The 27,166-nt window shown below is 36.8% G+C and overlaps 2 protein-coding genes across 10 annotated transcripts in view; one reads left to right on the forward strand and one right to left on the reverse strand.

The window, feature by feature from the left end:
- Positions 1 to 27,166, forward strand: part of IFT80 (intraflagellar transport 80) — a 195,425-nt gene that overhangs the window by 55,428 nt on the left and 112,831 nt on the right. For 4 of the 9 annotated variants that reach the window (XM_009201433.3, XM_017955747.3, XM_017955746.3 and 1 more), the window contains exons 2-6: positions 3,800 to 3,891; positions 14,644 to 14,726; positions 17,574 to 17,795; positions 21,737 to 21,847; positions 23,419 to 23,487. In XM_009201433.3, coding sequence (XP_009199697.2) covers positions 14,690 to 14,726; positions 17,574 to 17,795; positions 21,737 to 21,847; positions 23,419 to 23,487 — 439 coding nt within the window. In that variant the 5' untranslated portion in view covers positions 3,800 to 3,891; positions 14,644 to 14,689. Of the gene's footprint in view, positions 1 to 3,799; positions 3,892 to 12,521; positions 12,654 to 14,643; positions 14,727 to 17,571; positions 17,796 to 21,736; positions 21,848 to 23,418; positions 23,488 to 27,166 lie in introns of those variants that run through there. The other 5 variants (XM_031663619.1, XM_003894887.3, XM_009201432.4 and 2 more) reach the window with 3 other exon arrangements.
- LOC101018035 (60S ribosomal protein L30) lies at positions 12,917 to 13,387 on the reverse strand. The gene has a single exon (XM_003894888.3). The coding sequence runs from the start codon at positions 13,308 to 13,310 to the stop codon at positions 12,963 to 12,965; it is 348 nt and encodes a 115-aa protein (XP_003894937.1). The 5' UTR covers positions 13,311 to 13,387; the 3' UTR covers positions 12,917 to 12,962.

Consider the following 27,166-nt stretch of genomic DNA (forward strand, 5'->3'; position numbering starts at 1 on the left):
TCTCTATTTGCAATTTCAGGCAGTCTTAGAAGGAAAACCTCACTTTTTACATTAGAAAAAAATTATACCCCACAGGAAGAAATACGTTCAAAGAGAAAAATTGGAATTACAGTCTTAATTTTCAATTCTTTAAGTGCAAGGTTTTTTCATCATTTTAATAATACGTGTTTTGTTTGCCTTCTCATGTCATAACATTTCAGAAAGGCTGAAATTAGATTTCTCAGTAAATATTTTAAAAGATTAAGTTTGTAATTGTAAATATTTAGATAAATTAGATATTAACTAATACGATTTTATGTAAGTATTGTATAAATATTTAGATTATATTGTTCAAGATTAATAGATATAGACACAGTGCAGATAGAAGTGAATATTCCTCCTGATAATATAAGCCCCTTGGTATATTAATGTTACAGAAACACACATAACTTATCACCAAAAACCCAGGAAGCTAGAAGGCAGAACAGCTCTTTTTTGGAAATGTTATATTGAAAGATAAGTATGTTTTTATTCTGTAGGTTGGAATTCTGGAAAGATATATTCAACAAGCAGTAGAGGTACAGAGTATGGCTTAAGAGAGAAAATAAAATGGGTAGTGTTATAAGAATAACTGGAACACTAAAATAGGTTAGGTTTTTAAGATTGTAAGTGGAAAGAAGTTAGCACCAGACCAAGGATATTAAGAAAATGTTCATTTTTAGAATGTAAGAAGAAATAATTACAGTAATATCTAGGATAGGACCCTCTTGATTACAAGTGACAGAAAACCCAATCCAAATTGTCTTGAGAAAAAACAAATATTGTCTCCTATAACTAAAAAGTCAGGTGACTATAACTGGATTGAGGGTTCAGACAAAGACACAAGGGTTTGGTTTCTTTCCTTGCTTTGAACTCCACTGTGTTGGCAGTATTTTCAGGTTCCGTATGATAGTCTCTAGCACCTTTAGGTTCTCCCCTTGCTGTGGTAAGATAGCTACAGCAATTCCAGCCTCATATCTTCTAAAATTAAAATCCAAGGGGGAATGAGAGTTTCTCTTCCCCAGCATTGATTTGAATAAAAGTCCTGGGCCACCTGTGAAACAGTCTGTGCAAAGGGAATGGAATGCTCTAATTGGCTTAAGTCTGGGCCTCATGCCACATGGGCTAACAGTGAGGAAGTGGTTGTTGCAAAGAGAAATTCTTTTTAGGTAGGAAAAGAATGAATATACATATGCAGGGTGAAAAAACAACTTTCATGGGAAATACTAACATTTATTAAGTACTTACTATGTATAGGGTACTCTACTGGACACTTTACATACTTTATCTCATTTAGTCATTATAACTAATTTGTCAGGTAGGTATTGTTAGCCTCATTTTACGTAAGAAAGAAAGCAAAGTATAGTATCTTCATGAAGATAAGCCAGGTGAGAGTTTTAATAAGAAGGGATTCACGTGTGGAGAATGGTGATTTTATAAAAATATCATTTATTAGGGTTTTGTAGAAATGCAGAAATGCATAAAAATTGGGTCATAATCCCTTTCACTCAGATAATCCTATATTAAATATATAAATGGATAGATTAAAAAGTACTGTGAGCATTGTTAAAAACTTCAAACAGAACAGAAGTATATAAAATTAGAATTTAAAGCTTTCCTTCTCATCCCAGTGCCCCTACTCTTTTAGAGGTCTCCATTATTAAGTGTCTTGCATATCTTCCCAGAAAAATGTTTTGGTATCCACCAGCTTAAATATATCTCATTTTTTCTTTTCACAAAAGGAATTGAATTATATAATACAGCTGTATATCTTGCTTTTGTCATTTAACATAGACATCTTTCTATATCAATATGTACAAGTTCATCTCATTTTTAAAATAGTTTTCTTTTTTTTCTTTTTTGAGATGGAGTCTCACTCTGTCACCCAGGCTGGAGTGTAGTGACAATCTCGGCTCACTGCCACCTCCACCTCCCGAGTTCAAGTGCTTCTCTTGCCTCAGCCTCCTGAGTAGCTGGGATTACAGGCGCCTGCCACCACATCCAGCTAATTTTCGTTTTTGTTTGTTTGTTTGTTTTTGTTTTTGTAGAGATGGGGTTTCACTATGTTGGCTAGGCTGGTCTCAAACTCCTGACCTCAAGTGATCCACACACCACAGCCTCCCAATATGCTGGGATTACAGGTGTGAGCCACCATGTCCGCCAAAAATAGTGTTAAAACACAACCTTCAACTGTATCAGCTATGTGAGTTTTTAAAAATGTTAGTGGAATTAAAAGTGTGAATTAAAGGTGACTACATACTTTTAAATTTGTGAATCATATAGTTTAGTGGTTAGAATTTATTAGACCACCCCACAGAAGAATTATAAGTATAGCCATTAAGAATAATACTGAAGTATGGCTATTAATCATAGCTAGAATTTCAAGGAAACGTAAATACCACAGCATTTAGCAAATGCATACAGGAATTGAGATGGGGTGGGAGTTGAAGGTCTTCACTAATTAAACCACGGTTGTCCAACCCACGGCCCGTGGGCCACATGTGACCCAGGACGGCCTTGAATGCAGCCCAACACAAATTTGTAAACTTCCTTAAAACATTATGAGATTTTTTGTGATTTTTTTTTCTTTAGCTCATCAGCTATCATTAATGTTAGTGTATTTTATGTGTGGCCCAAGACAATTCTTCCTCCAATGTGGTCTAGGGAAGCCGAAAGATTGGACACCCCTAATAAAGTAAACTACTGTACTGTTTCCTGTGGTTAAGCCTTTGAGTCTGTGCCTGAAAATGGTGAGCCTGCTTCTCTATCTTTTCTACCATGCAAGAGATCTCAGCTCAAGTCTGCAAGTTCTGTGATGGCACCAATCTGAATAAAAGGCTTGCCTTTCCCCTTTCTCCTTTCTCTATTGGAGAAGAGACACAGGAGTCTGGTCAGAGCTATCAATTTAGGGGACTGTTGATAAAATCTGTACTTCTTTTAATAGGACCTTGGTTAGTAATAAGCCAGCCTGCTGTCTCTATTAATTAATATGCAAGTGACCCAAAGAAAACTTGGTGTAAATATGCTTGTGATCTAGCTCTTAAATTTCTTATCTATCCTTCACATTCTTGTTCACTACTAGAGATATTTCTGCCACTTCTTATTTACAGGTACATTCTTGTTAACAAGTCATGGTCTCCCTGTTTATCACCTAAAATTTTTCTTATTGTTAGTGCTTTTACCTCTTAGTTTTATTTCCTAAATCTAATTCTTTTATTTTCTTTTTAAAAAACCATCTGTTTTACAGTTCAGTGACATTAAGTATATCCACAGTTGTGCCACTGTCACATGCATTCATTCATCTATCTATCCACAGAACTCTTTTCATCTTGCAGAACTGAAACTGTACTCATTGAACAATAACTCACTATTCTCCCTTCCCCTAGCCCCTGGCAGCCATCATTCTACTTTTTGTTTCTATGAATTTGACTACTTTAGGTACCTTATATAAGTGGAATCATATAGTATTTGTCCTTTTTTACTAGCTTTTTTCAATTAGCATAATGCTTACTTAGGTCTAACTCTTAATTATATTTTCCTGATTTTAACTCTTCTATATTATAAACACATATATCCACACAGGGATGTAAAATCTATAAACATTTAAATTTCTAATTTTTGATAATACTTACAGAGTTCTGTAATGAACAGATTTGAATATACAGTCTCAGACTATGATGGTTTGAGATGATTTATATTGACTTTATGACGGTGTGAAAGGGAAGCACTTTTCAGTAGAAACTGTCTTTAAATTTTGAATTTTGATCTTTTTTTGGGCTAGCGATACATGATATGATGCTCTCTTGGGATGCCTGGCAGTGGGCAGCCCGCCACAACTCCCAGTCAACCACATGATCATGGCGTAAACAACTGGTAAGTTATAGTATGCAACTATAGGCTAATGTGAGTGTTCTAAGCATATTTAAGGTAGACTAGACTAAGCTATGATGTTTGGTATGTTACGTGTGTTAAATGTATTTTTGACTTAATGATATTTTCAACTTATGATGGGTTTCTTGGATGTAACCCCTTTGTAAATTGTTGAGGAGCATCTGTATATCTTGGTGTACATTCATATGTGTAGAGTGAATTCCTATGACTAGCAATTATTCCCAGTGTACATTGCTTATATGATACTTCCTTTGCATCAGTAGCTTCTAGTTTAAAATATGGCATAGATCGTAGATTTGGCAGAGCCTTAGTTTTATTAATATTTACCTGTGTTTCAGCTATAAGGAAGTGTAGAGGGGAAATAATTTGTTTTGTATAATGGGAAGAAGGACTCATAAGACATGGAATTCCCCAAACATAGGAAATGCAGCACCAGTTGACCTACCCTTCAATAATGTATGGAAGTATCTGTTTCTCTGTACTGGCCAACTGGGTTTTGGGTATTTTGCATTTGGCCACTCGGAGAACAGAACAATGTATCTGGCTGTTTTAATTTTCATTTCTATAATTATAATTGAGGCTGGGCATTGCTTCTTGTTTCTGATTGCCCATAACCATCTTTATGTTTCTACGAACTATGGATCTGTACATTTAAAAAAATAAAAGGTACCCTATTATCAGTGCCCTTGATCAAATGATTTCTAAGGGGACTGTGCTCTCTTAGTTTTCCTCTGTTTCCATGATATTGCTAATCTATCCCTGTCCACTGGGTCCTTTGCTTCCAAACTTGTTGTTTGCTTCCAAACATGCTAAGGTGTACCCTAATTTAAAAGGCCTTCATAGCTATAGCTGTATTTCTTTCCTTTAACCCCTATATTTATATACTTTTTAACACACACACATATATATATATACACAGCATATTAATACACACACATACTACTACATCTATCTATCTACACTTACAGATCTTTAACCTCTGCACTTATAAGCTGTGCCTACTGGCTTCATATTTTCTCCATTTGTTCATTGGACAAACGTTTACTGAACACTTACTGTAAAGAAGGCATGGTTCTAGTTGCAGGGGATTTTTGGGTGCACAAAACAGACAAAAATTTCTGCCCTTATGGAGATTACATCTTAGAAAGGGGCAACGGTAAGTAAAATACATAGTATGACAGACAGACGTAATAGGGTATACAGAGAAGGCTTTACTGAGAAGTGACTTTTGGGCAAAGATATAAAGAAGGAAAGGGGAGTAAGCCATACAGCTCTCAGGGGATAGGGATTCCAGGCAGGATATGGTAAATACAAAGGCCCTGAGGCAGGAGCATGCTTGAAAGAAAAGCATAGATGTCATTGTGGCTGGAGCAGTTTTAGTGAAAGCGGAGAGAAGCAGAAGATATTGTCAGAGAAATAATGGGTATATTACTCAGGGCTCTCTAGAGAAACAGAACCAACATGGGGTATATACAGCATACCTCAGAGAGACTGCAGATTGGGTACCCAACCACCACAATAAAGCTAATATTGCAATAAAGTAAGTCCCATGAAGTTTTTGGTTTCCCACTGCATATAAAAGTCATATTTACACCACATGGTAGTCTCTTAAGTGTGCAGTAGTAATATATCTAAGAAAAGAATGTACATAACTTAATGAAAAACTACTGTATTGCTAAAAAATGCTGATACTCATCTGAGACTTCAGTGAGTCATTAATGTTATTGTTGGCTGAGGATGTTGCCTGGATGTCAATGGCTGCTGACTGATTAGGATGGTGGTTGCTGATGGTTGGGGTGGCTGTGGCAGTTTCTTAAAATAAAACAACAATAAAGTTTTCTGCCACCAGCTGCATTAGCACCTAACAAGAGAATTAGGATGTCATTTGAAGCTTTGAAGCCAGGCATTAACTTGTCCTTTCTAATTGTGAAAGTCCTAGATGACATCATCTTGACTGTTTCATCTACACTGAAAACCTGTTGTTTAGTGGAACTACCTGATTTCATTAATTATCTTAACTAGATCTAGATAACTTGCTGTAGCATCTAAGTTAGCACTTGCTGCTTCACTTTTTGCCTTCATGTTATGGAGAAGGCTTGTCTCCTTAAATCTCATGAACCAAACCCTGCTAGCTTCAGACTTTTCTTCTTCAGCTTCCTCACTGAGATTTCTCAGCATTCATAGAATAAAAGAGAATTAGGGCCTTGCTCTGGATTAGGCTTTGGCGTAAGGGAATGTTGTGGCTGCTTTGATCTTCTATTCAGACCACTAAAACTTTCTCTATATGAGCAATAAGGCAGTTTTACTTTCTTATCATTCGTGTTTTCATTGAAGTAGCACTTTCAATTTTTTCAAGAACTTTCTCTTTGCATTCACAACTTGGCTGTTTGGCACAAGAGACCTAGCTTTTGGCCTCTCTGGGCTTCCAACATGCCTTCCTCACTAAGCTTCATCATTTCTAGCTTTGGATTTAAAGTGATAGACCCTTCTCTTGAATACTTAGAGGCCATTGTGAGGTTATTAATTCACCTAATTTCAATATTGTTATGTCCCAGAGAATAGGGATGTCTGAGGAGAGGGATGGGGAAACGGCCGGAGGGTGGAGCAGTCAGAACACACACAACATTTATCCGTTAAGTTTGCCGTTTTACATGGTCATGCTTTGCGGTGCCCCAAAGCAATTAAAATAGTAACATCAAAAATCACAGATCACGGATCACTGTGGCTGATATAATAATAATGAAAATGTCTGAAATATTGCAAGAATTACCAAAATGTGATACAGAGACACAAAGTGAGCACATGCTGTTGGAAAAATGGTTGATGGACTTGCCCAAGGCAGGGTTACCACAAACCTTCAATTTGTTAAAAAAAAAAAAAAAAAAATGCAGTATCTGTGAAGTGTAATAAAACACAATAAAATGAGATATACCTGTGTCTGTGTATATATGATATATGATATATTATATATAAGATAATATATAAGATATATATTGTATATACATACATATAATATAAAATCATAAATATATAGATCTATCTGTCTGTATATAGAGGGAGAATTTAGGAGTTGTCTCATGTGATTGTGGGAGCTGACAAGGATAAAATCTGTAGGGCAATGCTGTCCGGTAGGTTGGAAATTCAGATATGAGTTGATGTTGCAGTTTTGAGTCCAAAGGCTGGAAACTCAGAATTTCTGTGTTGTAGTCTGGAGGCAGAATTCCTTTTTTGTGGGGGAAACCTTGGTCTTTGTTCTTAAGGCCTTCAGCTGATTGAATGAAGCCTACCTACATTATGCAGGGTAATATGCCTTATTTAAAGTTAACTGGTTGAAAATGTTATACTCACCTGTAAAAAAATACCTTTACAGTAGTGTTCGCCCAAACGACTGTGCACCATAATCTAGCCAAGTCGTCACATAAAATTAACCATCACAATGGAAATCCAGATTAATAAGGGCCTTGGACAACATTGTCAGAACTTTGTTTTCACTCTGGGTGAGATAGGAAGCCACTGAAGAGTGTTCAGCAGAAAAGTACCATGGTTTATTTAATCTAATTTATTTTTTTTAGAGACAGGGTCTCACTGTGTTGGCCAGGCAGGAGCTCAGCAGCATGGACATAGCTCAATGTAACTTTAAGCTCCTGTGCTCAAGCAGTCCAACTGCTTCAGCATTCCCAAGTAGCTAGGACTACTGACATTCACCACCATGCCTGGCTAATTTTTTATTTTTTTGTAAAGAAGTGGTCTCACTATGTTGCCCAGGCTGGTCTTGAACTCCTGGCCTCAAGCAGTCTTCCTGCCTTGGTCTCCTAAAGTGCTGTGATCGCAGGCATGAGACATTGTACCTGGCTGTGGTTTATTTTAAATTAGTCACATTGGCTGTTGTGGTGAGCATACATTGTAGAGTGGCTCAGAGGCTAACTACTAGGAAGCTGTTGTAGTAATTCTGGTTAAGAGAACATGGCATCTTGGATTGCGGTCATAGTGGAGATGGTGAAATGTTTTACATTTTTAAGATAAAGCCAACAAATGTTTTTATTTACAAGTTGGATTTGGTTTATGAGAGAAGAGTAAATGATGACTCACGTTTTTGGTGTATGTAACTGGAAGAATGGAATTGCCATTTACCAACATGGGTAAGAATGTGGGAGGAGCAAAGTTGGAGGGAAAATCGGGTTTGATTTGGATCTTTTTAAATTTGAAATGTCTGTTAGATATTCAAACAGAGTTGTCAAATAGATATAAAAGTCTGGGGTTCAGTGGAGAGATACGAACTAGAAATATGAAATTAATAGTTGTCACTATATGGTGAATATATTTACATTCATATTAAACCATAAAACTGGATGAGTTCACCATGGCAGTGAGTGTAGATATAGAAGAGGTACAAGGACTGAGCCTACCATTTAAGGCTGGGGATATTAGGAGAAATTAACATTTGGTTATTTCCTCTGTAATTCTCTGTAGTTCCTTTCCCTCCATAAACTGCTAGTGAAGTAAATGCCAACACCCTTATCAAGATTGAAAAGAAATCCCATTGAGTTCCATATGCTGCTAGAGGACTGCCCCTTTTTCCTTATGAAAGTCTGTATCACTACCGCCTAAGAGAGCAGTTCCAAGAAGGCTACAGTTTAAATCGATTAGCCACCTTTTCTCAAGAGACATTTGGGACTACTATGTCTTACCTTACATCCCTGTTTACCTCAGTCTCCACATTCAAGACTCTTAATTCCCTGTATTAGTTTGTTATTAGGATTAGCTGTTGATGACAGTAACTTAAATATGATGCAACTATTCTCTGTCACTTAAAACTTTGATGGTACAGGATTGATGTGATTTTCCACAAGGTCAGGAATCTTGGCTCTTTTTTATCTTGCTGTGTTATACATGGCCTTGATGGCATGGCATGGGGAGTGTCACTCTTTCAAGTTTTTATTTCAATTATGCTGTGATTTTATATAACTTTTTTTTTTTTTTTTTTTTTTTTTTTTGAGACAGAGTCTTGCTCTGTTGCCCAGGCTAGAGTGCAGTGGTGCAATCTCGGCTCACTGCAACCTCCACCTCCTGGGTTCCAGCGATTCTCCTGCCTCAGCCTCCTGAGTAGCTGGGATTACAGGTGCCTGCCACCACGCCCGGCTAATTTTTTGTATTTTTAGTAGAGATGAGGTTTCACCATGTTAGCTAGGATGGTCTCGATCTCCTGACCTTGTGATCCACCTGCCTGAGCCTCTCAAAATGCTGGGATTACAAGCGTGAGCCACTGTGCCCAGCGATTTTATATAACGTTTATAAGAAGTAATGAAATGGGTTCCTTAGATAACTCACTGTGAAATTAGGCAACATGAACTTAGGTACTATTACTGTTGGGCAGTGTATCTGATGCAGGGCAGGCAAGCTCCAAAACGGGCTTAGCCCAGGAGTGTTCTTGGCGTGGCCCAAGAAAGAATTCAAGGGCAAGCTCGTGGTGTTATAGCAACTTTTATTGAAGCAATAGTGTACAGCAGCAGCAGAGGTACTGTTCCTTGTGGAGCAGGGCTACCCCATAGGCATTGTGCCCAGAGGAGCAGCTCAAAGGCACTTCTGCAGTCATATTTGTGCCCACTTTTAACTATATGCAAATTAAGAAGTGAGCTATGCAGAAATTTCTGGAAAAACAGGTAACTTCTTGGTGTTACCATGGCAATGGTAAACTGATACGGCACACTGATAGGCATGTCTTACAGAGAGGTGCTTTCACCTCTTCTGTGTTTTAGCCAGTACCCAATCTGGTCCTGTGTCTGAGCCCTGCCTCTGGAGTTGAGTCCTGTCTCTTACCTCATTTCTACCCCTCACAGAATATAAAATCCAGATTGGGCCAGTAGGTTGATGATATTATAATAGCCACTGTTGGTTTCAGTATTATTAATGCCTTGGGTGGCCACACCTAGTTTCAAGGGCAGCTAGGAAACATAGTGTTTGTTCTAGGTGGCCAGATGTACAGCGAAACTTCAGATTCCTATACCACAGAAGCAGGGATGAAGGCATATTGCACGATAGCCAGCTGTTTCTACCATCTCCAACCATCTATCTTAAACCATTAGTTCTTCACCATCTAAATTTTTTTAGACCTCACAGTGTGTCATTAGCCAAATCAGTGTCCTTAGCTTTTATTCTGAATGATCCCTTTACTCTCAAAGTCTAACCTAAATCTGGTTGTTTCCTAAGGAAACTGCTTTTCTTTTTTTTTTTTTTTTTTTTGAGACAGAGTTTCACTCTTGTTGCCCAGGCTGGAGTGCAATGGTGAGATCTCGGCTCACCACAACCTCCACCTCCCGGGTTCAAGCAATTCTCCTGCCTCAGCCTCCCGAGTAGCTGGGATTACAGGCATGCACCAGCATACCCGGCTAATTTTGTATTTTTAGTTAGAGACAGGGTTTCTGCATGTTTGTCAGACTGGTCTCGAACTCACGACCTCAGGTGAGATCCGCCTGCCTCGGTCTCCCAAAGTGCTAGGATTACAGGCATGAGCCACCATGCCCATTGCTGGAAACTGCTTTTCTTACAGATCTCTCAAGTAGAAGCTATTTTGCCTCCCAAACTCCCATACGTCAGAGTCTTATCTCTTATTACTGTATCTGGACACTTGATTCTCTTTCTCCTTCCTCTCTAAAATCTCCTAGTCCCTTTGAAACAAGTCCTACCAGATTGAACCATTCTCTGCTGTGCTTTTATGCGGTCATCTGCATAGCCTTTTGCTCTTCCCTCATTCAATGAATATTTTAGCATCTGGCTAATTGTCCTTATCTCTACTACTACTCTTGTCATTATCTTCAGCGATTTAAAATGTCCACAAATAAATCCCTGGCCTGTCAGTTCCTTGACCTCAGCCACCCACTTTAACAGTCATAACCCATCTTATTGTTACCAATATCTATACTGGCTCTAAAATCTGTTTTAAGTATCCCATTGTCTATCTCCACTTGTTTTTGCTAGTTAACTTCTTCTGGAATCTTAATGCTAACAATTCTAAAGACTCAGTAAGATTTCCAGGCCATTGAATCTACCACTTTTTCATGGTATCTTTGGCAATTTCATCTTATTCCATGGCTTTGAATATGATGTTTTTGCTGACAACCCTCAAGTTGATATCTAATTGATATATGCAACTCCAACTTCCCACTTGACTCCAGACTTAACTATATTATATCTCATTTCTCTTTAACTTTTCCATTGGGTTGTCTAATAGAAACCTTGTACTTAACATATCCAAGACAGAATGTTTGATATCACCCTTTCCAACCTGTTTCTCAGTCTTCCTCATTTCAATAAATGGCAACTCCATTCTACCTATTGAAACTTTATAGTCATTTTTTATTACTGTTTTTCTTTTTAATTTTTTGAGACTGAGTCTTGCTTGATGCCCAGGCTGGAGTGCAGTAGTGCGATCTCGGCTCACTGCAACCTCCACCTCCCGGGTTGAAGCAATTCTCCTGCCTCAGCCTCCTGAGTAGCTGGGATTACAGACATGCGCCACCACGCCCAGCTAATTTCTGTATTTTTAGTAGAGACAGGATTTCACCATGTTGGCCAGGCTGGTCTCGAACTCCTCACCTCATGATACGCCCACTTCTGCCTCCCAGAGTGTTGGGATTACAGGCGTGAGCCACTGGGCCTGGCCACTACTGTTTTTCTTAAACTCAATTCACCAGCAAATCTTCTGGAATCTTTCCTCAAAATATATTTAGCATATGACTGCTTTGTGCTGCTTATACTATTGCCTTCCTTGTCCTTCTTTATCTAAGTCACTTTCATTTCTCTTCTGGATTATTGAAATCCCAACTGGTCTTACTGCATCCAGTCTTATTCATTTTCCCTCTGGATAGGCTCTTTATTGTATACCATCCATCACATCCATTTAAAATGTAAGTCAGTTCATATTGCTTATTTGCTCATAACCTCTCCACTGGCTTCTTGGTTCATTCAGAAGAAAAACTAAAGCTTTTATTATGACTTTCCAAGGCCCTGCATGTTGTGTCCCACCCTCTCCTTCCCTAATTTCCTGCCAGTCCCTCACTCATTTTATTTTAGGCATACTGGCCTTCATATTCTGACTTAACTTTAAAAGAATTACTGGCTGGTGTATTTAGAATAGTTTGTAGGGGTAAATGTAGGAATAGGAAGATCAATTTTGAGGCCACTGCAATAATCGAGGCAGGGGCTGGTGGTGGCTTTGGATTATGATGGAGGTGCTGAGAAGTGACCAGATTTGCTGTGTATTTTAGTGGTTGGACTCAGATTTTGTTGCACATTTTTTCCTCTCAAGCCTCATAAATGTTGACCCATACTGGACCAAAAACAACTTATACATGATTTTTAGTAGCAAAGACATAGTTGCTGCTACTTGCTCCCTATGTAAAGTTGCAAAGTTACCTATACCCTCAAAATTGTCTTTCTATTATCTAAACCCAGCCCCTGCCCCAATACCACTGGTTAGTCAGATCCTCGTGATCAATCCCTTTAGGCAGATAAAAACACCTCAATGCAGCATTCAGGCAGTTCTGCACTTCCCCAAATTGGCTATGTTTTAACATTACTTTTCTTTTATTTCCTTATTCAATCCCACATGAAAGTGCACATGTCATTCATACAGATGGACTCAGATAAATGGAATGTGTGAGGATGATCGTTAAGGGAGAATCTTCCCAGTGTTAGAATGCCATCGTCTTACTTTCTCTGATTCCTTGGCATGATGTTTCTGAATGGTTAGTGATTCCTTTCTTATAAAAACCATACTGCTTCTACTATTTATAGAGGATTATTATTTATTCTCGTGAGGAATTATCGTAATTATTATGGATTTCGGCAGTTTCAGGTTTTCTGATGTAGAATCCATCATGTCTTTTAAGTTTCTGATTGTAATAGTATATTCAGTTTTTATGTGTATTTTGTTATCTATTGTGTTTTCATTTCCAGAAGCAAATATTTATCCGCCTTTCTTCTTTTTTTTTTTTTTTTTTTTTAACAATGTTTTTAAAACAAGCAAATTTTATTAAAGGAAAATTTTGCATGGTTTACTTTTCACCAGTCTGTTCTGGCATGCTTCTAATGATGTCAGAGTCACCTGGATCAATGATAGCCAGTGTGCACACTCTGTAGTATTTTCCGCATGCTGTGCCCAGTTCAATATTATTTCCACTGTAGTGATGGACACCAGTTTTAGCCAACATTGCATAGTACTCTATTTCAGACTTCCTCAAAGCTGGGCAGTTGTTAGCGAGAATGACCAATTTCGCTTTGCCTTGTCTGATCATCTTCAGAGTCTGCTTGTACCCCAGGACGTACTTCCCACTTTTCATAACGAGTTGGAGCCTAGAGTTGATCGACTCCAGCGACTTTTTCGTCTTCTTTGCGGCCACCATCTTCCTGCCTCAGGTGCGGGACGGACCCCAAGCAACAGCAGCCACTAAGATGGCCGGGGAGCGAGAAAGTCCGCCTTTCTTCTTTTAAAATCCTTATAAGCTGAGTAAATTTCAATTATTGTGAAAAAGCAGCATTTCATAAAATGTTATTAGTCTTTTTTCCCCTGTCTAATCAGAGGGGGCCTGATGGAAGAGGGAGTTTGGAGGAAGGTGGAGAACTCCTAAAGACCAAAAAAGTGAACCTAGGAAGTGTTCCTAGGAGACATTGTATTTTAGCTCTGGCTGTGCTACACATAGTTTCATACTTTTGATATTCCACAGAAATCACCTTAAGAGAACTGGAAGAGAAAGAAGTGAAAAGAGTACTTTGAAATACAGCTTTATTTAGCACCTTGCTGATCTAAAGGTTCTTGGATTCATGAGAATGAGAAATTATCTAAGGGAGGCCTACTGAATTCTCATCTATAGTCAGTACCTCCTTTGATGTAGTTAGCAGTAATTTTCAACTTAGTAAAGAGGATTGTTTCCCTTTAATTACACTTTCATTTGATTTATATTTGCCTATTTAGGTTAGTGATGCTACTCAGAAAGAATTCTGTAAATGTAAATCATACTCAGACAATTTAGCATTTTCTTGATTTCTAGCTTTTTTTTGTGTACGACAACTATATTCATAGCAATGATTTGTGTCTTCTGATGATATGGCTATTTGGGGAATGTTATTCTTCTTTTCCTAAGTTTTTATTTGGCAATTACACTGTGATTTTTACATAACTTTTATAAGCAGTTTATTACCTCTTCCTTAAATAAGTCACCTATTTTTCACATTGTCACTGTAGTAACCGTAACTGTTGGGCAGTGTATCTGCCCCACTGCAGAATGTTAACCCCAGATTGGGCCACTAGATTTATGATGTTGTATTTTTCCACATGGATTCTAGAATTGTAGCTGAGCCAGTCAGACCTTGGATATTTATATCCAGTAGACAAGACCAAAATTGATTTGCAATTGAAGAGTTCCCAGTTTGTGGAATTTTTTGATTTGGTCACAGGACATGGAAATTCTTTACCTGACCAGATTTACCTAGTGGTGTTCTGCGTAGGACTGTCTCAGGCAGGTTTAGGGGACTCCTGGGGTTCAGCCCAAGGCTCTCCATCATCCCTTGATAGGATTGGCACACCAACTAGTTTTCTTTTTCTTTCCATTTACTTGATGTCAGAAGGATTGAAGGTGCTCCTTGGGGTGCAATGATGTTTTGTTTGCTTTTTGTGTGTGTACATATACATTTGTTTTTAATGCTGACTTTATATTTTCTCTCCTTTTATTTTTGCAGTAAATACAATCAAGTGGCATCTTAAATTTTTGCTGGAAGTGGAGTCATGAGACTGAAGATAACTCTTTTAAAAGAACCAAAGCATATCCTTTTAATGGTTGTAAATCTTACGGATTTTCTTAATTATAGTATTGTTAAAAGTTTCTCTATTTTATATTCTAGTTGAAGAATAGATGTTTTTTTCATTTCTTTAGTAGCTGTTTATCTAAATTGTTTTAAAATATTTAAGATCATGTGTTTTAGGTAATTCTCCAAAGTGAACCATTTGCTATAAATCTTACCTTCAAATTCTTATTGACATTTTTCTTATTTTAAGTACTATACTTAAATACTTAAAAACCAGTTTTTGTTTACTTTAGTAGGGTCTTAAAAAGAAGCTTTTTTTGTTTTGTTTTTTTAGACGGAGTCTCACTTTGTTGCCTAAGCTCGAGTACAGTGGTGCAATCTCGGCTCACTGCAACCTCTACCTCCTGGGTTCAAGTGATTCTTCTGCCTCAGCCTCATGAGCAGCTCGGACTACAGGCACCCGCCAACATGCCTGGCTAATTTTTGTATTATTAGTAGAGATGGTGTTCACCATGTTGGCCAGGCTGGTCTCGAACTCTCGACCTCAGGTGATCCACCCGCCCCGGCCTCCCAAAGTGCTGGGAATACAGGCATGAGCCACCATGCCTGGCCAAAATGAAGCTTTTGTAAAACCAAATAGTTTCTTTGCTAGTGTGATCTAGCATGTATTCATTCTGCCATGCTCTATTTCTTTACATTCATGATAAGGTAAAGGACAAGTTGGGGAAATCTGAGCAGTCAGATCCTCATTATTTCACATGAGAAGGTGGCAATTAGTAATATTTTCTCAAACACATGACCCTATATTTTGTCAGCAAGAGTCCCCAGTTATGTGTCAAGGAATTATGACAGGCCCCAGTATCATCATTCTTAGACATTGAGACTAATTCTACTCAAAGCATCCTTTGTAGACTTCATTGCAGGTCTGTGAAAGAATAGATAAAGAAATTGAAAGTAAGGGCTGAGAAATTTTTGTAGCAATTTGACGTTGTTATAATGTCCAAATTTTCTAATATTTCATTTTTATTATATCTTACAAAATATCTATCTGCAATGGATTCAAAATAAAGAAAAATCTGGTCCTCCATCAGAACTAGGAAAACACTGATTTAAACATTTGGTCAGACATTTTAAATTGATAGGTGTTTTCATTTATATTATCTTGTCTGCTTATTTAACTATTAAGTGAAGACGTAATTCTTTTTATTCCTACTTAAGTCATTTTTACTGTCTTTTCAAAAAAGTGTGCTTTCAAGAGTTCATGCCATACACAATTGTATAGATTTTGACCATGTCTACTGTCTGCTTTCAGACCAAGAAATAACAATGTTTTTAGACTTTCTTGATCTGGCTGTCTTCTCATTTCTCCCATAGTTTTAGTTGACCTATTAGTTAGAAGATAATGCCATGGACATCTAGCATGTACTTACAGCAATTTATATAAGGATAAGCTAATGATTTTTGGTTTGCGATGTGTGCATATTTGTTTGTGTGAGTTTTCTTCCTTTCTAGGTTTTACCTAAGCTACTCCCATTTTAGTTTTACCTAACATTCTTTAGGCAACAGCAGTGATAATACAACAGTTTTTTCAGGAATGATCTAGTGTCCTTTTGTTTAGCTTGTGTTTTGAGTTTTGAGTATTCTGGTGTCTCTTTATTACCTTTTTGTGCAGACTCTTAAGATCTTTCTATAATCTCTCTTTATTTTTTTGGTTTCTGCTTAATCTATCATATTTTGAAGTATTAAAAAATCTTGGAACATACTAGAATAATTAGGCACATTGTCTCTGTTTCCTTTATCATATTATTGCTCAGATAAGACAGTAAAAGTATTGGTGAGAAATGAAGGAAATAAAAGGATTATATCATAACAGTAAGAACAAACAACTCAACCAGGAATAATCTGGCAGTATAGAAATCCAGATGTAGCAAGAGAAAACATCCTTTGTAAATAAAAAACTGAAATGCCCTGTGGGTACACAAGTCTGCTAGGGTAAGTACCCTGTCCTGATGGAGGAAGTGAGGGCTACCTGAGCATCTCAACTTACATAGAAATTCTCCTGATAAGTTAGAGCTAAAAAAATGGGTTAAATAAAATAAAAATTTTAGGGATCATATCTCATCCAGCACTATGCATCTTTTAAGTGAGGTAAATTATAATTGAATTATTTCCTAATTTTAATGTAGGAAAGTTTGCTATTGTCAATTAAAAATAAATGAAGAAATAAAATGAAAAATTTAAAAAAAGTTTGGTGAGATTTTAGTTTCAGCTGTTAAACCATAGGTTCTTTCCTAGGTGAATTGTTATGATAATATGTGATTTAAAAGGATAGCCTACTGTTAGATTTCAGTCTTCTTTTGACACTTGATTATTTTTTCCTTAGCAAAAGAATACATGCTTATTTTAATAACTTAAATGATACAGATATATATAAAGAAAAAAGTATAGTTCCCTTTGCTCCCTACCTATCCCCCAACAGTTCAGTGTAGATTCTTTGATACCTTTTGATCTACTAGGTTTCTTTTGTGTACCTTTTGGCTTTGTTTATGGAATATTGTGTAACACAAGTTTTAAATTTTCATGTGGTCAGATCTTTTCTCCTCCTCCTTTTGGCATCTGGATTTCTTTCTTGCTTTCCATTCTTACAACTGTTTTAATAGATGCTTATTTTCTTTTATATAGAAAAAAATACTAGTCATAAAATGGAAAATACATTTAGAAGCTTGAAAACATTTGACCCTATTTTACTTACACCTTAAAATCTGCATCTGTGAATTACACTTTACTTACACCTTATAATCTGCATCTGTGAATTAAGATTTAAGACTTTTGTTATGTTTTATGTCTCCTTAACATGGTGACACATCAAGAATTAGTAAGCTGTGTGGGCTGGACTACTGCTGAAGAGCTGTATTCATGTAGCGATGATCACCAGATTGTGAAGTGGAACTTGTTAAGCAGTGAAACAACTCAAATAGTAAAGCTTCCTGATGATATTTACCCTATCGATTTTCACTGGTTTCCAAAAAGTTTGGGTGTAAAGAAACAAACTCAGGCAGAAAGCTTTGTCCTCACAAGTTCTGATGGTAAGTTTTAAATAAACATTATATACTCACTATTGTATTTAAAAGACTTAATAGTATGATTTATGCTTTGAGTTGTTTTACAAAACTGGTATTTGTGGATCTGCATATTTTTATCCACACATTGTATTTCTTTTCTGAATAGTCACTTGGTTAGTGTATGGGCTATGAAATTATTGTCATGGAAGAAAGTTAATTTAACTGGCATATACCAGGATTGAATATGGGCCTTTGGCATTATTATATATATATATATTTAGAGACCAGGGTCTCACTCTGTTGCCCAGGCCAGAGTGCAGTGGTGTAATCATAGCTCACTGTAGCTTCAAACTCCTGGGCTAACACAATCTTCCTGCCTCAGCCTCGTGAGTAGCTGGGACTACAGGCACACACTATTACATCCGGTTAATTAAAACTTTTTTTTTGTAGAGACAGGGTCTCATCTTGTTGCCCAGGCTAGTCTTGTACTCCTGGCCTCAAGCATTCCTCCTGCCTTGGCCTCCCAAAGTGCTGGGATTACAGGTATGAGCCACCATGCCCAGCTGGCTTTACTTTTTTAGTACTCTTATGAGTTGAGTTAAGCTGTTCTCATAGTTTTAGTTTCTAAATTCTTCAAATTTAACTTAATATAACCACACTGAAAAGATATACATATTCATTTAGTAAGGTATCTGTTAAAATATATACTTTATTTTTCAGTACATGTTAATTTTCAGTTACAGAGTTGAAGAGTTTTATAATTTGACCGCAGCTTTCTTATTGGTGAATAGAAAGTATGATTTTTTTTTCACTTTTTAAGGGTATGTTTTTATATTTGTTTTCTTAGAAGTACATGAACTGTTTTCATCTGTGTTATACTTTACCTGCTGTTTCAATTAGGAGTACATTCATTGAAAGTAACAGAAACTTACTTGGCTAACTTAAGCACAAATGGAGTATTTTGGTTCACCTAGCTGTAGGGGTGGATCAAGCACTAGTTGCATCAGGTCCCTGTTCTCACCATCTCTTGGGTAGGCTCTTTGCACATGGTGAACATGGTGGTGAGTATGACGGTGGCCAGTAGCCCAAGGCTCATCATACTTCATAAGACTGCTTCTTCCTCAGTATCTTGTGCAGGCAGCTTGCAGAGGGACCCTAAATGAGCTTGGGTCATATGCCCATCACTGAGTCAATCAGTTTAGTCAAGAGAAATGGACTTTGGGAGGCTGAGGTGGGCGCATCATTTGAGGTCAGGAGTTCGAGACCAGCCTGAGCAACATGACAAAACCCTGTCTGTACTGAAATACAAAAAAAATTTAGGCAGGCATAGTGGCACATGCCTATAGTCCCAGCTACTCTGGAGGCTGAGGTAGGAGAATTGCTTGAACCTGGAAGGCAGAGGTTGCAGTGAGCCGAGATTTTGCCATTGCACTCCATCCTGGGTGACAGAGCGAGACTCTGTCTCAAAAAAAAAAAAAAAAAAGACAATGGGACACTGATTGAGCATATCCAGCCTCAGGCCATCCACATGCAGCTGGAAAGAGAAAGAGAAGAGAAGAGGGCTTTTGTAACCTGAAGATGGAAAGGATGTTAGGCCAAACAATAATATCAGATTACACCTCATTTACCGAGAGACTTGTGGTAGTTTTTTAAAACTTTGTTTTTCAGAAACTTGATTAAATGAGATACATGTGTAAAATCACTTTGTAGAGTGCCTGGCGCTTAGAAGATTGACCCTGAACCACAGCTAGAATTTAATTTACCTCAGATGATAAAGGGAACATTTGACTTAAACAATTTTGATTTAATTTTGCATTTACAGAAAAGTTTTAAGAATCGTACAAACAATTCCTGCAGGTCCTTTATCCAGATTAACTAGTTTAACATTTTGTCCCTTATACATTGGGACAAAGTATTGGCTCTGTTTCTTTTTATACAAACCTCCCTCCCCCTCAACATCCACCCTTTTCCTGAAAGATGTGAGAGCAATTTGTAGACATGTACTTTTAACCATAAATACTTCAATGCATTTCCTCAGAATAAGTTTCTGTTACATTGCCACAATTTGTTGATAAAAATCAGGACATTTAACATTGATGCAATACTATTATCTAATCTATAGTTTATATTTAAATTTTAACAATCATTCTAATTTTCCATAGAAATTTATTTTTGCTGGTACAGGATAACATATTGCTTTTGTTGTGTCTCTTTAGCTTCCTTTAATCTGGAACAATTTTTCAGTCTTTTATGATCTTGACAGTGTTAAAGAATATATGCCTGTTATTTTATAGTTCTTCAATTTGTTTTTGTCTGATGTTTCCTCATGATTAGATTCAATTTATATGTCCTTAGCAGGAATACTTGGGGCATCAGATTAGGAGATTAATGATGTTGGTTTGACCCATTATTGGTGATGTTAACCTTAATTATAAGTTAAAAAGTTCATGTTCATTAAGTTAATTCTGTAAAGTTACTATTTATTCCTCTTAATAATTTGTGAAAAGATACTTTGAGACTATGTAAAAATATTCTCTTCCTCATCAAACTTCCTCCCACTCTCTTAACGTCTATTGATGACTCTTGGCTGAATCATTTATTACTAAGATGGTTTGCCAAATGGTAATTTTTCCAACTCCATAATTCCTTCCATATTGATTAGTTGGTATTCTACTCCAAGGAAGAGGTTCCTGTCCCATGTTCATATATTTATTTGTTTTTTTTTTGGGGGGGGGGGGTCAGATTACACTTGTGGATTCTCATTTTATTTCATAAATATATTATTATCATTTTTAGATTTTGATGTTAAAAGTGCCCCAGATTTGGCCAGTGAGAGCCCCATCAGGCCAGCCACAGTGATTTTTTTTTTTTTTAATTTTATATGTGTCCTCATCATTTTTTGAGCACTTCCTTGCTGGCACAAGATGTTCCAGGCTTATCTTGTACTTTCTTAGTCCCAGCCCCCAAATCAGCCATCTTCCACAGAGACCTGTTCTTTTTCTGGTGGTTAATGGTATTTAAAAAAACAAGATAACAGTGCTAGCTGTGCTCATTCCAATGGGGTGTATTTGCTTCAAGGCCCTTTCAATGGACAGAGCTAAGAACTGTGAATATAAAACCTTTGAAACAAGTAACATAATAGACATATGTATACAGTGCTATGATAAATCAGAGGGACATAAAACTCTGCTGTGATGTGGCCAAGGGAAGGTCAAGAGAAATGTCAAGAAAGTCTTGTATTTAAGCACAGTTTTGCAGTCTTGACTTTTTTTTTTTTTTAATAGACTATAAAAAAGCTGGAAAAGGTATAAAGGAGAGGAACCAAAATAGTAAAATGGATAAAATACTTGCCTTATATAATTTTATACTGTATCAGGCAACAGGTAGACAAAAGCAAGCCACTTAGTTGCAGAAGTTTGTACATATATTGGCAAAAAGTAAAAACACTGTAACTTTAAAGGACATAAGCTAATTATATAAGAGATGTCAGAGAGACAAGTCAACAGTGCAAAGAATAAGTGATACAAGAAGCCAAGAAAGGATCATTTGGTTTCTGAATGATCATTAAGTCTAGTAATATACAGCTGGTAATTTAAAACACTTTCTCATCCATAGGTGTGGCATATTTATTGGCACATTGTTTCTGAAGCATAGACATATACCCAGACCATAGGTATTTAAATTATGTTAACTAAATCAAAAGGTTTATGAATTTGAATTTTTCCCTATTTTGAACATATATAATTATTTTGAACCAAGTAAGCATATGCATTTTCAATTTATTTTAAAATATTTAAATAGTTTTGTTTTTGTGCCTATTTTCCAACAGATTTATGTGTGAGATTAAGAATAATTATATTGTTAATATTTGCCTTTATGCCTCTAGTGCCTGTTACTTAGTCTAGTAGTAGGTGCTTTGTTGATTGAATAAATAAAATAGATTTTTCAAATGTAATTTCTTTTAGGTAAATTTCATCTGATTTCCAAATTAGGAAGAGTAGAAAAAAGTATAGAAGCTCACTGTGGAGCAGTACTTGCAGGAAGATGGAATTATGAAGGAACAGCATTAGTTACAGGTAAGTTGTCTGTTAAAATGACTTTTGAAATGAATATTTTAAAGAAAAATTTCCAAAGAAACAGAATATTTTCATTTAGCAATAATGTCTAATAGCATTGTCTGATAGCAAATAATTGGCATAGTGTTGTTCTACACTGCTATATAAATGTTATAATTCAGAATGTTATATTAATCATTTTCTTATGTGACCTTTGGAGACTGTTCTGTCAAAGAAGGCTTTTGGAATGGCCAAATATGGGATAAATAAAAGTTGTAATTCTTTAAAATTTGAAAATTCCAAATATTCTCATTTAACTGACCGTTATCCCCATTCTGTCTCTTTCCCGTCCCTGCCCTACTCTAAGGATTCTTAACTTCACCTATTACATTAGTTATATATTGCTTATAACAAATTAATCGTTAGTGACTTAAAATAATAAGCATATAGTACCTGATAGTTTCCGTGGGTCAGGGAACAGTTTAGGTGGGTGGTTCTGTCTCACTCAGAGCCTCTCATGAGGTTCTGGTCAAATTGTTGGATGGGGCGGCAGTCATATGAAGGCTTGTCTGGGGCTGGAGGATCTACTTCCAAGATGTCTTACTCACATGGTTGTTGGCAGGAGGCCTTAGTTCTTCCCTGGCTTTGGAAGGAGACCTTAATTAATTCCTTGCCACACAGGCATTTCCATAGGGCTGCTTAAGTGTTTTTACAACATGACAGCTGGTGTCTCCCAGTGATCCAAAAGAGAGCCAGGTAGAAGCTACTATATCTTTTGTAGTGCATCCTCAGACATTATACTCTGTTTCAGTTATCTTCTGTTAACTTAGCAAGTCACTAAGTACAGCCCACACTGGAAGAGAGGGAAATTAAACTGTGCCACTTGAAGGGAAGAATAACAAAGAACTTGAGGATGTATTTTAAAACCACCATGCCTATACTCTGGGCCTTCTCTAGGACTTTCCTCAGTGAACTGGCACTTCTCTTACTTGTATCTTTAACATCTTTTCCAACGGTTTCTTTATCAGCATGTAAATATGTTCAGATATCACCCATCTTAAAAATTAAGAAGAAATAGAAATCCCTCTCTTAACAAACAACTCTCTCTACCTGCAGCTATTTTCTTTCTCCCTTTTTCAGCCAAGCTGTTCAAAAGAGTAGTCTATTACCTCACTTCATTCAGTCCCCAGCTCATTGGAATTTGGCTGCAGCTCTGCTTATTACACTGGAAACACTTTTCTTGGAATTCTAAGATGGAGATTGCAGTGACAAAGGAAACATTATTTGCGTAATATACTTATAAGTCTTCTAAGATTGAAGGAAATAAAAATTTTAGTCATGAAAGTTAAGCTACTTTGATAAAATCATTTCAAAGTAATTTCTATTAAATGATACAGTTATAAAGTACTCTGCCATTTAATTAAACTGTATCTGAATTTTAAATATGCAGTAATACTCCATGATTTGAGGAAGCCTAGAAAAAAAAAGAATATGCAGTAGTATAGATACTGTTAATTTTTATATGCAAATTTAATGTTTAAATTTATTTCCTATAGGTAAAAATACTGATTAAATTTTTTTTCCCTGTATAGTTGGAGAAGATGGGCAAATAAAAATTTGGTCAAAGACTGGGATGCTTAGATCTACTTTAGCTCAGCAAGGTATGGTTTACAATTGACAATTTCATTTTTGCAAATTATACAATACAAAAATGCCTTAAAGTTTTGTTTTAGAAAAAATCTAATATGGTGGTTGAGACTGACTTTGGTTGAGTTCAAAATCTGTAATCTCTTATTTTTTACACTTTTTTGTCTTGCTTTGCTTGGTACCTGATGTACCATGGTAACGCTATTATTTCAAGCCAAGAACTATAAGAAGTACTCAAGGGCTTCTTCTTTATGTTAGTGAATCTCTGTAAAGGCAGTTATAAGCTAAATATTTTCAAAAAATAATTGTGAAACGTTTGAAGCATTTCTTACATAGAATGGAATTGGCTGTCTAGTTTAGTAAATCATAGTACGAAAAGACATTGAGTATCTCCTTACTTAAAAACTCCCAATAACTCTTCATAATATTAACACCCCTTCCAAATTAAGTTGTATGTTTGATTTCTATACTAATGGAGGGGAACAGACACACTAAGAATCTGAAATTTGGTAAACCACACTATTTAGAGTAGCATCTTAATTTTTTATGTTAATAGAAAGGAGTGGCCATAAAATCAATCCAGTGGTCCTTCCTGTTAGAAGTTAGATTACATATGATTTTTTTCTGTGTAACAGATTAATTTTCTTAGTTAGATTTTACATAGGAACAGTAAGCAGTTTTAATGTTTACCTGAGCGTGTATCAGCTGATCTTCAGGTTGCCAAAAAACTTGAGGACTATTCCTCAGAACTATTTGATAAAGTCATATTGTGAAACATTTTCAATAACTGACTTCCAAAAATTTCCAAATTTTATTTTAAAAATCACGTTTACTTTTAGGATAAGGTTCAAATCACTTGCATTTCTTTAGCTATATATTAACTGAATGTTAGCAAAGGTAACCAGCAATACTAGGTAGTATTTCTTTTCTGAGCTTAAATGTTTGCTACAGATAATCTCAAGGTAGAATATTTATTTATGAGTAGAAAATTCAGAGTTCATAGAAGTAGCCATGGGTAAATTTCAGTTAACAGCAAAAGTCAACTTATTGTTACTTTAGTAATACATGTACCTTTAGAACATAAATCTTACTTTAATCTTCTAGTAGGCAGATGGATTTACCTTTGGCTTCATAGATTTTTCTTTTAAGGCTAATTATTTGACATTCTTAATTTGTGATGAATGACTTACGAGTAATTGACAGAATTCTTCCAGAGATCACTGGCTCTTGGAAGAACTACAGGAATTTCAGCTACTGCTACTGCTGAGACAGTGTGCAGCAGCTGAAATGCTATATCCATTTTTCTTTTCTTTTCTCTTTCTCCTGTCAATTTGTTGCCTATAGATGACACAGATCTTCAGAGAAATTCTAAAAGCCAATGCCACTATCCACCATAGAAGATTTTTCCTTCCTCCCTCCCTCCCTCCCTCCCTCCCTTCCTTCCCTCCTTCCTTCCCTCCTTCCTTCCTTCCTTTCTTTTTTGACAGGATCTTTGTCTGTAACCCAACTGGAGTACAGTGGCACAATCTTGGCTCCCTGTAACCTACTCCTCCCGGGCTCAATCGGTCTTGCCACCTTGGCTTCCCAAGTTGCTGGGAGTACATGTGTGTGCCACCACACCTGGCTAATTTGTTGTATATATAGATATTTTTTCTGGTAGAGACGAGATTTTGCCATGTTCCCGGGCTGGTCTTGAACTCCTGGGCTCAAGTGATCCTCCTGCTTCAGCCTCCCAAAGTGTTGGGATTACAGGTGTGAGCCACTGTGCGAGTCTGAAGATTTGAATTCTTTCCCGAGACCCTTCACCAGTACCCTCCCAGTGCTGCTTCCACTTCCTTCAATTTTTGTGTTACCTCCTTCCCATTTACTACCTGTGGATTCACCATTTCAGATGTTCTAGAGTCTAAAATGGAAACTTGGAATAAGTTGTTTAATACAAACATTGTTAATTGTTTAGTCTAGGTCAGGGGTCCCCAACCCTTGGGCCACAGACCAGTAGCTGTCTGTTATGTGTTAGCTGGGCATTACAGCAGGAGATGAGCGGTAGGTGGGCGAGCAAGTAAAGCTTTATCTATATTTACAGCTGCTCCCCATCACTTCCATTACTGCCTAAGCTCCACCTCCTGTCACATCAGTGGTGACATTAGATTCTCATAGAAGTGCAAATCCTATTGTGAACTGTGCATACGAGGGATCTGGCTTGTTCACTCCTTATGAGAATCTGATGCCTGATGATCTGTCACTGTCTCCCATCACCCCGAGATGGGACCATCTAGTTGCAGGAAAACAAGTTCAGGGCTCCCACTGATTCTACATTATGGTGAGTTGTATAATTATTTAATTATATATTACAATGTAAAAATAGAAATAAAATGCACAATAAATATGATGCCCTTGAATCATCCTGAACCATCCCCCACCTGGTCCATGGAAAAATTGTCTTCCACAAAACCAGTTCCTGGTGCCAAAAAGGCTGGGGATCACTGTTTTAGGTGATAATAGTGCTAGTAGTTTAGTGCTGTAGTTTTCCTGTATAATGAGTCTGGAACCAAATTGCTACTTATTTTATTCTCATGGGGAAAATGCATTCAGAGTCTTCAGACTTGAAAAGGCTAGTTGGAAGCACATGTTCACAAATGAAGAAAATTGGAGATCACAATTAGATGGCCTCTGAGCTTAATCTGGCCCACCAGCATGGTAGAGGCCCAGTATTAAAAATCAGGACATTTTGGCCAGGCATCGTGGCTCACTCCTGTAATCCCAGCACTTTGGGAGGCCGAGGTGGGTGGATCACTTGAGCTCAGGAATTTGAGACCAGCCTTGGCAGCATGGTGAAACCTCAACTCAACAAAAAATACAAAATTTACTTCTGCTTTTCATATTATAGTGACGAAGCCATTGCCTAATCCCATGCCATAAAAATTTCACTTATATTTCAGTGCTTACATTCAGGTCTGTGATCCATTTTGAGTTAGTTTTTGTGTGAGGTGTTTATTTTAGAGAGGGATGGTGATGCTCTTCCCCTCACTGCCTTCATAGATGGGTAAACAAGATTTTCTTAAAAACTAAAATACAGAATATACCATAAAGTACGGGTGATTTTCTGATGTATTCGTTATATCATGTAATGATATTACCCATCAACATTTAAAATGTGTTTTCCTTAACATCAAATGACTTTGAAATGACTATCATTGTTGTCCTATTTTAATTTTATTGTTCTCATTCAAAGTTTGTTAATTATGAATTAATAAGCAGAATTAAATTAGCTAGATATCCCCATTTTGGCTAACCTCTTGGTATTTCAACAGAGTAATCTGATATCTTTTTCTGGACTAAGAATTACAAACTTACTATAGAACTATGCATCTAATTTTTGAGTTTTTAATCATTGGTGCCACCAACACTTTCCTAATAAGGCATAGACTTTTCCTTTTTCGTCTCCAGAAAAATCAGTAGAGCAGTTAAGTTGTTATAATGACACTAACCCAAAAGGAAAGGTCCCTAATTACTTATAAAGTTTCTTTGATCTATTAGGCACTGCAAGTTTTGAGGGTGATTGTAAATCTGAACTACTGAGAGCTGGATGCTAAAGGCTCAAGTAAGAAGGCCAAGGCAGCTGGGGGTGCAAGACTGTTGCCTCCTTTGAAGGGAGAAACTAAATTTTGACACAAAAATGAAATAACATAAACC

This window comes from Papio anubis, chromosome 2, assembly GCF_008728515.1.
Source record: "Papio anubis isolate 15944 chromosome 2, Panubis1.0, whole genome shotgun sequence".
In the NCBI taxonomy this organism is placed as follows: Eukaryota; Metazoa; Chordata; class Mammalia; order Primates; family Cercopithecidae; genus Papio; species Papio anubis.

Bases quoted from the DNA above. Each gene is read 5' to 3' on its own strand.
- LOC101018035 (XM_003894888.3), bottom strand. From the start codon at position 13,310: ATGGTGGCCGCAAAGAAGACGAAAAAGTCGCTGGAGTCGATCAACTCT.